Source organism: Falco rusticolus, chromosome 9 (assembly GCF_015220075.1).
Source record: "Falco rusticolus isolate bFalRus1 chromosome 9, bFalRus1.pri, whole genome shotgun sequence".
Taxonomy (NCBI): Eukaryota; Metazoa; Chordata; class Aves; order Falconiformes; family Falconidae; genus Falco; species Falco rusticolus.
Window position 1 is genome coordinate 41,522,265 of NC_051195.1, and position 13,838 is coordinate 41,536,102.

The 13,838-nt window shown below is 37.4% G+C and overlaps 1 protein-coding gene across 5 annotated transcripts in view; it reads left to right on the top strand.

Annotated features, from left to right (window-relative positions):
• The window catches only part of CDK5RAP2 (CDK5 regulatory subunit associated protein 2), an 83,342-nt gene that overhangs the window by 26,851 nt on the left and 42,653 nt on the right, over window positions 1-13,838 (top strand). For all 5 annotated transcript variants that reach the window (XM_037398947.1, XM_037398949.1, XM_037398948.1 and 2 more), the window contains 4 exons: window positions 5,780-5,877; window positions 8,893-9,023; window positions 10,628-10,743; window positions 12,176-12,304. In XM_037398947.1, coding sequence (XP_037254844.1) covers window positions 5,780-5,877; window positions 8,893-9,023; window positions 10,628-10,743; window positions 12,176-12,304 — 474 coding nt within the window. The remainder of the gene's footprint in view (window positions 1-5,779; window positions 5,878-8,892; window positions 9,024-10,627; window positions 10,744-12,175; window positions 12,305-13,838) is intronic.

The following is a 13,838-nucleotide window of genomic DNA, read 5'->3' on the forward strand; positions in this document are numbered from 1 at the left end:
TGATGCTACAAATTGAAAAGACTTGTTAGTACCTGCAATCAGAAGTCAAAATTCAAAGTCTTAAGATAAGTCTTAGTTCCTTCCCCCTTTACCACCCACTTCCATTCTAGCAAAAAAAAGTCAGGTATTGTTAAGAAATTTTTGCATCACTTGCTGACTATCAGTGCATTTTTTATTATTGTGTACAGATTATTAAACAAGTAAGCTGCTTTTGAAGATAATATTTCTTGTCTTTTTTTTGCGCTGTTTTCAGCCTAGTCTGTTAAGGTTTGCAAAAGCATCAGGCAAAGTAAAAAGGGTTAGATTAGTACATACTAGTGATGGAGAAAGCTATTTCGTTTCTTTAATAATGTATCAGTCATTAGTGAGGTTTTCTCAAGGAAATTTAAAGTAAAGTGAGCCAACGGCAAAGGAAAAATAAGTGCTATGTCTTGCGTCACATTCTGAAAACACTGGCGAGGACATGCTTAATATGTTAGGGGCACTGTTATTAAACAAGGTCGATGCAAGGATGTGTTGAGTCACAGGTTATATGACAAGCTCAAAGTTAAGGAGCTGCATCACTGCCCAGGGTACCAGTGCCGAGTATGTCAAAGTACATATGAATATACATGCAGAGAAAATAAAGTCTGTGAAAGGTTGAGTAGAAATTCTACCTCTGTAAAACAAACTGCAGTGCACACATGTAACTTCTGTCACAAAGGGACCCAAGAGTGATGGAAAATGATACAGAACTAATGAAAATCAAACACTAACTCGTCGCTGTACGCCCCGCTTCTGATGCCGGTGTATAACCAGGAGAGAGGACAGTGACAGGCGAAGCCGTGCATGGTAATGACCCAGTACCCACCTTCTAATCACAGTCTATTCTCTAGTGCTGGTTCACTTAGTGATTGTGAACAATACCTAATCACAACCCATTGTCCTCTCAGCTCAACCTCTGAGTAAGATAGCTCCTGAAAGAGCCTAGTTCGGCATATTAATCATAAGTTTTTGAACAGAGATTATCCAGAGCTCTGCTCTCATTGGCTGCCGTGGACTCTTTGATGACTTTACAGTGCTGCACCAACTCTCAACAAACGCACAGCTGGATCCTGCCCACCAGAGAGAACAGAAACCAAACTCTTCTAGCCTCGCTGATCTTTAAAGTTGAAGAAACTGAACTGAGAGATGCAGAACTTTAGAACTTTCTCTCTTTCATCATACCTCTTTACTTTATTTTAATGTAACGATAAATTTTAAAGCAACCAACATCCAGAGCTCTGCTGGGTGCCTTGGCCAGGCCAGGGAAGATAAATGACAGTTTCTAATTAGAGTTTGGATTCTTGAGCCACTGTCATGGGCTAGAGAGAGAGAGAGAGTGTGAGGGCACTGATAATCAGGGTAGTCATGCAACTGCTTACTCTGGTATCTATGAAGTTTTAGAATGAAATACGTTTTACAGCCAAGGAATTTAGAAATGCAACAGAGTCAATGTAATTTTTTGGAAACTTTAGTTGGTTTTGTGCTTACTGCGCATACTCCTGTACTGACAAAGCTTTTTTTGTGGGAGCATTTGTTAGGTAAGTATATTTCTAACACAGATTTTTAGACCTTTGTGATTCGTTTTATTACTGAGAAAAACAGCAAAATTGAGAAAAGTGGCTATTGCTTAGTCCTTGAGCTGTGCTTCTGGGTTCTGTTGTGTTGGATGTGTAATCTTGCACACAGTGTCTGCTGCACTAAGGGGACACAGTGACAGGAGTTTTAATTCTGAAGTAATTTCTCTCAGTGTAAAAAAAAATTCTTTGGTTTGCTGTTATGTAGCCTCTCTGTGGTGTCAGGTTTTGGGTGGGGGAGGTTATATACCACTTGAGGTGAAGTAGGAAATGGTTAGCTGATACACTGCAAGGAGATCTGGTGTTTCTGCAGACACAAGTCACTTCCTAATTCCTGTATGATCCACACATTATTTGACTCTGGTTATAATTACTCCTGTATTTAGGGAGTTAATACTATGCAATCAGGGAACTGAAGAATACTGTGTGCATACAGTTGTGATGTAATTTGCTGCAGCTGAGAAATTATAGTCGATGCATGGAAGTTCCTGTAGGCAGAGCACTGCAGTTGGTGGGTGTTGTGAGAATGGGAATTAGAGTAATTGTTGCAGTGCTGCAGATATGTCTTAGCTGCTGAAATGGATGCAGTGTGCACATTGTTGCTGAGTTGTCGGGATGTAGTTGACTTTTTTTTTAATACAAATGTCCTGTCTATTAAATAGTGATCAGTGCATTGTAGTTGTTGCTTTCAGTCTCTTGAAGTTGATGTTGTGGACACATAAACAGGGTGATAGTTCAATTTCTGATTTGATGAGATTAGCTTATAGCTGAAAACAACAATCTTTTTGGCAATATCTATGTCTTCACACACTTTAAACACGATGCTTTACCTGTGACACTGAGCATGGCCTAGCGATGGGAATGGATGTGGCTGGTGTGTCTCACCATTTCTATATTAGCAGAAATTTCATCGTAAAGGAGTCAACCTGATGGAGTGATATTTGGCGATCTGTGTATAGTCCAGTAGTCTTGCCTCACATATTGCCAAGGGAGGCCATAAGTTCCTTGGAGCCAACAGCTTCGTGACATTTTCTGCGGTAGAGATGACATCTTCTAAAAGTCACCAACAAAGTCTTTTCCTGTAGTAATTTTTGTCTTTAGATACATGACTCAATGGCCTGTAACAATTTTAATCTTATTAGTGATTGTTTCATTTACAGTAGGCCATACATAAAGTTTACTGCGGTCTTAGAAGAAATTACCTAATTCTGGAACTGGTGGATGGATGGATGAACCAGTGATGAAGTGCAGGTTATGGCCTTCTCTCAGTCATTCATCCTCCAACCTTCAGAGATTTTGAAATGATCCTGATGGTTGTAAGCAAGAGAGTATTCAGTGAGGCAACTGGATATTCTTGTGATGTTGCCAATAAGTTATTTATTGTGGAGGTATAAACCTTTTACTTTCATGGCTTACAATCTGAGAAACCTTTAATGAAAATAAGTTATGTTTTCCACCACTGCTGCTTAGCAATAGTATTTCAGACTTAAATATAGACTTTAATGTATTAGATTGCCTCCTTTCATGGGAATATAAATCTTTCACTGCAATATGGTCCTGGATGTCTTGCAGCTATCTCCTCTAACACATTTTCCCTCACACCATGTGTCAAGAGGTTTAATGTTTCATTAACTCCCACAGCATTACGGTCTATTTAAGTTACAGAGCTGCCTTATGTTTTGTGTACCGTTGGGGAGTTGATTGGAATAATTCACTCCTACGCTTTATTTAGAAATGACAGTAATATTGAAAAAAAAAAAAAAAGTTCATGCTGTATCTTCTTGCCCTTATTATTCATGGAAGATTGTGAAAAATCAAGAACACTCCTCCATGATTTTGCTAACCTCTACCCAGCTAGTTGAATTTGTAATTTAATAATTTGTGTATAGTCTGTGACATTTGGAATTAAGAAACAGCTCATGTCTCCTGTTATGCTGGAAAAAAAGAGAGCTGGGAGGATTTCATGAGCTTACTGAGATTTTCATGCAAATGTAGAACTAAATTAACATGTGAATTCTAAAAGAAGCATAGGAAACCAGAGCATGGTTCTGTGTATAATATTGCTTTGTTAATACAGCAGTCATAGACCTTGAACAATTGTTGACAACTGTTATCTAATTTGTGTACTGTAAACTCTTCAGAGTGACGTTACTTTGCCAGTGCTTCAAAAAGAGCTTTTAATTAGGGTATAGTTTTGTAGTGTCTTCAGTAATAATTGCAAGGCTTTATCAGACATATGGAAGAGTTCACTAGAACTTTTAGCAGACTGTTAACCAACTAAATTAAGTCAAAAGATTTATTTCTTCCTGTTGCTTTCTACGTCATTGATCAGTGTCATTGTGATCAAACTTTTTCCGAGTTAAATTGCAATCTGTGTATTTTATGTTTAGTGACTCTTCTTGAAAGGCTGAGATTCCAACACATTGATAAGACTCCTTAATTCAGACTGTAAGATGGACTTTCTTACTTGGGGCTTTTTTGTGAGATTTTTTTATTAATGGACTCTGATGCCTTTGTGTTTCTCAATACTCGGTCAGCAGAAGCCACTGCTGTGTGTTTCTCCTCTGCTCATCTAGATAATAAACTTGATAAGCAGCCCAGTATTTTGCATTTCACATACAGAGTAGTATTTAATGTATAAATTGCACTAGAACCTGGAAACATTTGTTGGAATACAGGTGCCTTTAGGAATGATGGTAGCTCAACATGATGCACGTGTACAAAGGCAAGGTCACTGCTTCAAAAATCTGTACGATAGGTGGTAGAAGCTACTCTGTCTGCAGTAGGATCTAACATGCAGATTACCTTAACGGGAGTAATTTCATCAAAACTTGATTACACTTGCAAAATATTATTTAACATATTTGCTAGCATACTGTGAAGTATGAGTGTAAATAATTAAAAGTAAACAACACTTGTCCTTGCTTTTGTACTGTTTACTTTGCAGAATACTGAATTTTTCAAATTAACAGAGTCTTTTTATCATTAGTGGGAATTAACGAGATTCTACTGTAGCTGAATTTTTGTTGCTATCCCTTCCTTAGGAATTGCAATTGGAGTAATAACAGCTGCTTAAAACTCCTGGGTGTACATTTCTTCCTTGTTAATGATCTGTTCACTAATGATTTAGTATCTCATGAGAGTTCCCTTAGCTGACATTCCCCCTTAGCTGTGGCATTTTTGTTCTTCCTTTCAGTTTTCAGTCGAAAAACAAAATTGAGAGAAGCAACAAGGCTTACTATTGTTCTCAAACAGAGGCAGAATATATGTGCCTGACATTAATACTTCTAAATTTGCTATAGATATCCCAGTTGTTTTCTCTTCTAGAGATGGCTGATATCTTAGATATTTTTATGTAATAAGGGCAAGCAAGTAGTCCTTTAAATAGCTGCATTTTTTGCCTCCTGCTGAAAAAGCGGCTGTATGGTTGTTCTGGAGTGAAAAAAGTCTTGAGAAATTAGTGGATCCTTACTGAGAATGTAGCATAAGAGCCTGGATTTATGCTGATAATAATAGTATACTCTCTGTGAGCAAGACTGCAAGCAAACGATTTTCTTTGCATGAGTAAAGCAGCAGCTTGTAGTGACCCAGCTGATTGTGCAGAAAGCTGACTGGACGAGTGTGCATCTGCCATGGCCGTCCTTTATTTGTGGGCTTGATATGGTCCTTTTTGTTCAGAATGGAACAGAATTTACAGAAACCCCTTCTCCAAAGAAAGGTAGTTTTGTCCAGAAGACAGAGAGGACTATTAGGACAATGTTCTAAACTGTGCGCTTGGAGCTTGGGTTTTGCCCACTTTCCCTTCCCTCCCTCCGTCCTCTGCCACAGCTGCCTGCCAGGTTTTTCCTGGCTTATTGAGTTGTAAACTTTGGAAGTGAGGATACTTGGGTTGGGGGGAAAGCTTTTCAGACTGTGATAAAAATGAGGAACCACGGGTTAGGTATGTGACTGACAGCAGGTAAACAGTGAAGTGATGTTTGCCTCCTTTAATAATAGCTGGGTCTAAGTATGGTGAATAGTTTCCTGATCCATGTCGGGCTTTGGAGGTGGGCAGTCCCGTTCAGCAAATTTAGATTTCTGTTTCTTTCACATCGTCTTCAGGACACAGTTATACATGTAACTGTAGACATGCAAACTTAAAAACTACATTGTAATCTTATTATGTTCTTGTTTTAATTTAGGAAAATAAAGAAGCTGAATATGAAAAGCTGATCCTTGCTTTAAAAAAAGAACAAAGTATTTATTCAACGCTGGTGAAGACGTTCAAAGAATCAGATAGGTAAGTATTTTTTCTCTTTTGGCAGATAATCTAAACTCAAAGGGCAGGAATCAGAAGTTGTGAAAAATGGTGCGGCTTAACTTGAGTGATGATTATTTTATACCAGCCAGTTGTTCATAAGGCATGAACTGGGTGTAGTAGTCTCCTTAAAGGAGCAATATTTTTATAAGTGAGGTTATATTATCTAAATTACTTAAATGTTTCTCAAAATATTTTTGTTTGGATTGGAATCTCAGATGAGCCAGACTTCCCTTTAGGTACCAAAGTAAGCAGCTAGATTTTCAGGAGTTAGGTGTCCTGTGCTGGAATGTAGACGAAAAATCAAACCATAGTGAACTTTTGGGCGTTGGATGATTTGCCGTGGTTTAGTCCTAAAACCACAGATAATGGCTATCTTAAAAGTGACACTGAGAATTCTGGTGATTACATAAGCCAATAAGATTTTGGGGAAGGTTAAACAAAACAGAATAATTGATGTTTGCATAGTATGTTTTCAATGTAAAGCATTCAGGAGCATGGCAGGAGCAAATGTTTTTTAACCTTTTAAAATCAAAGAACACAACAGTTTAGAAAGAAATCAGTGGCTTGCTTTGTATCTTGTTATTGCTTGGCAGTTGAGAAGGAGATGTTATGATAAACTAAAGAAAAGTCTTAGCCTGTAGGTAAAATAAATTTAAATGTTTTATAAAAAAATTCCTGTTATAATTACAAATGTCTTAATTAGGTATTGACAGCATTTGGGAGCTAGCTCCTGACTCTTCCTGCCTGAAGGCAATGGCTTATACTGCCAACTTTGTGGGAATGTATGTTTGTATTTTGCAGTTGGTTTATAGACACCACTATAGTTTGGCAACTGTAAAGTGAATAGCACTAGGGTAGGTGAGCCCAGGTATTTGAATTAAGCACATTAGTAGTAATGCCATCTTGTGCTTGGCCACAGCTCAGGAGGTGTTTAGAAATAGTGGTAGAAGTCAGATTATGGGGATTATCTCTGGGAAAAGGCCAACGTCTTTTGTGACTTTGCTGTTGAACTATCACCAAATGAAGAAGCCAGTTTTTTTAAATATTTCATATGGAGGGTATGACCTGACATTGAAACACGTTCTGTGGGTAAGGTGATTGTCAATGCTCTGCATAATAATGACTACAAAGTAACATAGCTCTGATACTGGTTTTTCTTAAAATATCTTTCAAATGAGGAAAATTGTAACTGTAGTTATAATCAGTAGGGTAATAGGAGTTTTGCAATTAATTTCTGCAGGATCAGGATGGTTAGTTCTGTTTTCTTGATAGGGAGTTACAGGATGCAGACAGCAGTGAATGTTACGCAGTGATTTGAAGAGGATGCACAGTGAATTAACAGTAGAGTTGGATGTTGGAGGCAGGTGGTCTTAGTTCCCCTCCTCATAATTTTGTGGGCTGAGATGTGCTGTAAATCTCATCAAGGAAGGTTTGAACCCCCAAAGTTCTGGGGAGCAGAGAAACAAGCCCTGTGGATAAATTCAGCTTCCTCATTTGTGTAATTGCCATCAGCAGTGACATGGATTTTAGGCAAACATCTGTTTCCTTGCTGACATCTTCTTTTAGGCATTATATATTTTAAGCAACCTGGATGTTTATTTTTCAGAATAAGCTACCGGATGTCAGGACCAAGACATTTCTTGTCTCTCCAAGCAGAGAATCAATGCTTTTTCTTATAAAACCTTTAACTCATGAGAAGGAAAAAATGTGCTCACTTAGCTTCTACTAATGTGTTGGTTTGTTTTTATTCTTAATTTTTTTACTGAGCATTTAAGAGAGCTCTCTCTTCAAAGATACTCTTGAACAAGGGAGAATTGGTTGAAGCAGTAGTTTCTTGTGCAGGAAACACTTGACAACAGTACGCTTGTCAGCTGACAGACTGGGAGTCTTTTCAGACACGCTGCCTTTTAATTAATATGTTTCTATAATATGCTGTTATTCTCATGCAAGTATAATGTACTGTATGTAGCTGTATAGTCTCCTGTAAGAGGGACTTAAATTTTTTTTAAAGATTTCTGAATTTTCTGGCATTTAGTGCAATCGATTTGGGAATTCTACAGCAGTGTAATTTATCTCAGAACACTGAGGTTCTGAGTGACGTGAATACGGAAATAAATAAAGCAATCAGTTCAGTAACACCTTGTTATTTGCTATTAAATCCAATTTATTTAATTTTATTACAATTTCAGTTCTTAGTGTACTTTTTACGGATTGATCAGAACTGTCCTGTTGATGTTGAAGGGTGTGGGGAAGATCTAGCAAGGGACAGCTGGAGGTGCTGACACCGTGAGGCCTTGAGGGGCAGGGATTGATGCTAAAGTAAAAGCTTCAGTGCCACCTCGGAAGAAAGCTGCTTAAAGAATTAATTCACCCTGACAAATTAAAATTTGTAAGTTTTGGCATTTACACACCCCATTGAGATAATCGAGACAATTTAGACCTTAAAAGGTCTTTTTACAGACTGTCGGATAAATGGAGAAATAAAACAGTTAATTGTGTCTGAATCATACTTTCAATGAAACACAATTTAATTTTTTTTTTTTAAGTGGAGCATTAGATTATGTAGTATAGTTCTGTAGCAAGGGAACAAAGTTTCCATGGTCACTGTACAATGGAGTACGCAGAGCCATCAGTATTATGTGATAATGATATTTTTCTGGCATACTTTTCAGAAGTTAGTAATTCTGATTTTCCTTAAAAAACATTACAGAGAAGTTGGCTGGTAGAATGTATCTGTCATGTTTAAGCTGATTTACAAGCAGCACAGCTCGAAACAGCAAGTAAAGGCCGTATATGTAAACGGTTAGTCTTGTCTTTCTCTGTAGGGATTTGTTTGTGCTTATGCATCAAAATGATGTAACTGTGTGATGAAAAATGGTGATGGCTAACGTGAAATGGGCTCTTGGTGGAAGCCCGGATGTCTAAAAGATGCTGAGGTACGCAATATAATGTTTTGATTTGAATCTTGAAGGTTGTTTTTTCTTCTTTTTTTAGTATTAATAGCTTGCAAATGGAGCTAAACAACATTTTCATGTTGCGAAAACAACTAGAAGAAGGCATTTTAGGTAATCGGAATCTACAGAAGGTCTTAGAAGATCAGATTAAGGACATTAAAAAACGACAAGGTCTGTATGTGTGTGTAGCCCATCCCTTTTCTTGATCTTGCACAAAAGAAAACTGGTTTTATTACAGTCAGTTTGCTGTGGTGGAGAAGAAACTTTTGAGAGTAGAAAAAGGTGTGAAAAGACTTCTTTTCAGCTTTCTGCACTGAAAATTATTCAGGGGATTGGTAACAGAATGTCTGTGAGCAATCAGGAGGGCATATACAGAGGGACAGCTTTTCTTTTTCCATGCAGCAAATGTTAGTAATTCAGTGGCAATTCTACTGCAGTGATCATTTCAAGCTGCCTACAATTTTGTACCCATAGAATTTACTGTTTTCTGCAGAAGTCAGAGATTCCTGGCTTTGAATAAATCTGTGGCCATGGGATCACTTTTTGACAATGGAGTGTAATTATTTCACAATACTTTGGTAAAGAGCTTGTGTCTCAGGAAATGGCTAGACTCTTCCTAACAGAAGAAATATTTGCAGGGAAAGAAAGAAATAGCCAGAGGTTTTGTTATTTTGTAATTCAGAAATAGAAGAGCTTTTAAATATAACTTATCCTCTAGCTTTTTTATTGTACTTCTTTGGAGCTGTTTCTAGTATGTACTTAGATATAGAAAAGAATAACGTAAGTGGACATTGTTAAATATAGTTTATTGCATATATACAGATCTCTCTGGTTTATTCCATAGGGGATATATAAATAATGATAAAGCCTTTTCACTTACCCCTTTCAACCTAGATTTTCAGTGTTAGCACCACTCCCTTGACAGCTATGATAAGTGACAAAAGGTAAGCTTCTGCCATTTCAGAGTTTCCAACCTCAAAAGCACAGAGATGGTGAACAGCCGGGGTAGACCAATGGGTCTTGTGGATATTCCTGGGTTGTCAAGAGCAGTTGTGTTGAGGGTGAGGCTGCTAGGGATGAAGGTTCTGAGAATTAGTGATTATTTGTGAAACTTTGGCTCCTTGCAGCAGCCACGAGATCAGTGTCAGAGCTGGGAGTAGGATTTGAATGACTCTTTCTCCTACTTTAGATAGGGAGAAAGCATATATCATGAGAAGTATTTATAGAATTAACTATCACCTATATTGTAAATGAACAGGTGTTTGTTGAAACATAACAAATCATCCCTGCAGTTATAGAGGAAATGAATAAGTAGCTATCTTCAATTCAATTAATGCAATCTTTTGACCCCAAAGCAAGATAAATTCAATAACTTTGTCTAACCTGGCTTTTCGCTTTGAGATCTTGAGCTCATGTTCATAAAAATTTAGTTAAAACATAATAACTATTCCTGCCTTACTTATCCTTCCTAAAAATTATATCTAATTGTAATGCTAAATATGCAAATTACAATTCAGAATTGCATTCACAACTCGTGCTGATAATCACAGAAAATACAGCCACAGAGAATACAGCATGTCAGAAGCACAAAGAAATACGAGGACAGAATGTGTTCAAATAAACAGAAAGCTTATTTTTGGGGGTGAAACATTTTAACTGGCCTCCCACAGACTTACTAATAGGTTCTTACTCAAAAAGTCCTGTCTTTGCATTTTATGCTGTGTTTTCCTGCAAATAGTTTCTGAAATAATTCCTGTCCTTGGTTATTTTGACAGATGAAACACTATCTTTCTGTGGAGATCAAACATCTTATATGAGTATCTGTTTAGGAGAGCAAGATCATTTAAGCCTGCAGGTAGACCATCTGTCTCTTGAAGAACTTAAGAAAAAGGTATTGATCTTTTTTATTATTTACTGTTTCTAATGGCTTAATTCTGCTTTGTTTATGGTTTCTGTATTTCTCACAAAAAGGTTTATTTAGGTGTAGTTGAGTAGTTCTGAAAGGATTTGAAGTTCTCGCCTCTGTGGTTTGAGATCCACCTTTTATGAACTATTTAGTCTTTGTTACACTTCATTGAGCTTCAGAATCAGCTGAAACATAGATAGCTTGCTGCAAAGGTTTTATGATAGACACCTGGATTCAGGTTTCAGACTCAATGCCATATTTAAGTCATCGTGAAGTATACCCAACTCCAAAGAAAAGTTTTTGCATTAAGTATCCTATGACATGTATTTCCGGCACCTGTATTAATCATGATGATGGCAGTGGTGTCTATAATTTATGTGCCTGTATAGCACACTCCATCTCAGGACTTGCAAATCTTCTGGTAAATATAGCATGTTTTGAAATAGCCTTGAGGTAAGTTAATGTTGTCTCCGTTCTTCGTAAGGAGAACTGAAATTCACAGAGATTAAATGTGCAGACCATTGTCATACAGTAAATCAGCACTGGATACTTGTTCTTCTGACTCCTTATCCTGCGCAGTGACCTGTGATCCATGCACCAGTTTTTAATAAGGAATTATTTTGAAAATGGTCATTTGGGACTGAACATAAGTGGATTTTTATATTTCTCATGGCCAGCTGAATTGTAGGCAGGTGTTCACAATCTGGAGGTGGGTAGTCTGAAGGAAAAAAAGTTTGCCTTACACTGAACGGGTGTCAATAAAAAAAGCCCCAGATTGTGTTCCAGTCCCATTCTGGGGTTGTACCACTTTTATCTTGGAACGTATTCCCTTCAGTAGGTTCAGGGACACTCGTTAGCAAAAGACGTTTATAAATCATTTCTCACTTGAAAAAGGGGTTTTATGCCTTCACTTTCTGCAAACATTACCTTCTTGATACACTACGTGGGTCTGTGATAGTAATGTCTGTTCAAGAGTTTTGAACGTGATTGTCCATTCAGATTTTGTATTTGTGAGACTACTCAGAAAGATAGTGGCTTATAAAGAGTGTTTGAGATAGGAGAAGAGGTTGTTTCTGAATGCTGCTATTTCCCTGCAATGCTGGTTTCCCTTGAACTAAAATGTTTCTTAAATCAGCCTGTTGGTGTGAGGTGCCCTCAGGTTTTTTGTTGCTACTGAGTTGTGAAACTTGATAGCTCAACTTAATAGCATGGCTGGAAACTACAGTCTTGCAGTTTAAGAGTTCTTGAACACTAACTCACAAATATATAATCATGTTTTTGATTGCCTCATGAACAGATGCAGAAAACCAGGTTTTCCAACTCTGCTGTTTAGATTTAGCTGGAGATTTATATAGCATCATTTGTTTTCATACTAGTATGGATGTTACCAGTTTTACTTCTTCCTTTGTTTTTTTAGGTTACTGACCTTCTCTTGATGGTTAAGGATCTGCAGTCAATCAATCAAGAACTTAAGAAAAAACAGCTTGGACTTTGTACGACAGATTCTCAAGGGAAGGAAGCACTAAAAATATTAAACCACAGTGAGGTAGGTTTTCTGTATTAAAGTAGTGAATCTGACTCTTACATCTAATATACCTTGTGGAGCCATTTACATTAGTGCAGAATGAGTGTAAAACCCTCGGGGCTTAGGTTGCTAATTCCTTCTAATAACTTTTTAAATTAATGATGTAAACAACTTTAAGATGTTAGCACAACACAGAATCAGCTCAATGCAAGTGTTCAGTGATGTGTCAAGTTGATTTTAAGGAAACAACATACACGTTAAAATATTAATTGGGTCTGTGATCTATTTGTTTTGTCAATTGAAAAGGGAGGAAATAGTTAATTTTACAAAGAATGCAATATCTTATATAACAGTTATTATAGGAAGTGTGCTTGTCTCCTGTTCAAGAGTCATTGTCACACTGTTTCTAATTCTGTAGGAGCTTAGTTTGTATCTCTGCATCTGCAAAACAGCCAGGGTTCACTGTAGCCAAAAAAGAGAGAATAGCACTTCAGGTCACTTAAATGCATGGCTGTTCCTTCATGCAGAATATAGAGGTATATGAAGAAGTGGCCAGCATTGTGGTAGATTGTGAGAGGTGCGAGGAAGTAGTTGTTGCTGGGTGTTTATTGTTTTGCCCAAAGCTAAGGCTGTTTTTAGCTGTGGGAAGAAGAGTTCTTGGCAAAATACTTCCACTGAGAAGGATTTTGGGTGCTGTGTCCCCACGTATCTTACTATGTGTGGATGATGAAGGATGTTCAGGAGGCTCTGGTAGATTATAGTGAACCTTCTAGCTTGTTATAAAGTATTACATGAAATGTTGCTGTAGTACTTTTCTTTATATTCTGTTGTGGTTTTTGCTTTCAGTTACATCGTTGTTGTGCACAACATACTGAATAGGAAGGAAAAAATGTACAAGGGATAATGATGCCGCTAGTATTTTGTGTCTTGTATTTCTGAATTAAACTCAAGAGAACAGAAAATTAGGAATAGTTCGAAACAGTTATGTGTGGATTGTCTAATTTGAGGTCCGGGACTGAGTTTTCTGCAGGACAGTTTATTCCTCAAGACCCTGGAAAAAGGGTCATGTCTTTTACCATATGTGCTGCACATGCACAGGGAGAAGTAATCAAAGGTCATGAAATATTCTTGCTTATTCAGTTTTAGGGCATACTCATGGTATCTTTAATTGAAATATGTTTTAAATTATAGATTGACCTTTAAGGGTGCCATAGCTTTTATTAAAATAATGAATATACATGTTACTGTAATAGGTTTGCATGAAAAGCGTGTGGGCAATCTGTTTCCGAGTGTGTGCAGTTTCTATAGATTAATATTTTAGTCAACCTGCAGAGGGTGCTGCACCCCCACTGATGCTGTAGTTGTACCAAAGGAATTAATGTCCTGTGCTAAGATCATCGTGACAAGATACTGTGTGATTCTGCATTTGTCTTGGCATGAAAAGTGCATACAGGAATACTTAAGCCGTCTTTGTGAAAATAGATGTAGAATGACAGAGAGTGAAGCTTGTAAAATATAAATAGACCTCAACATTCTGGTAAAGGATATAGGAATG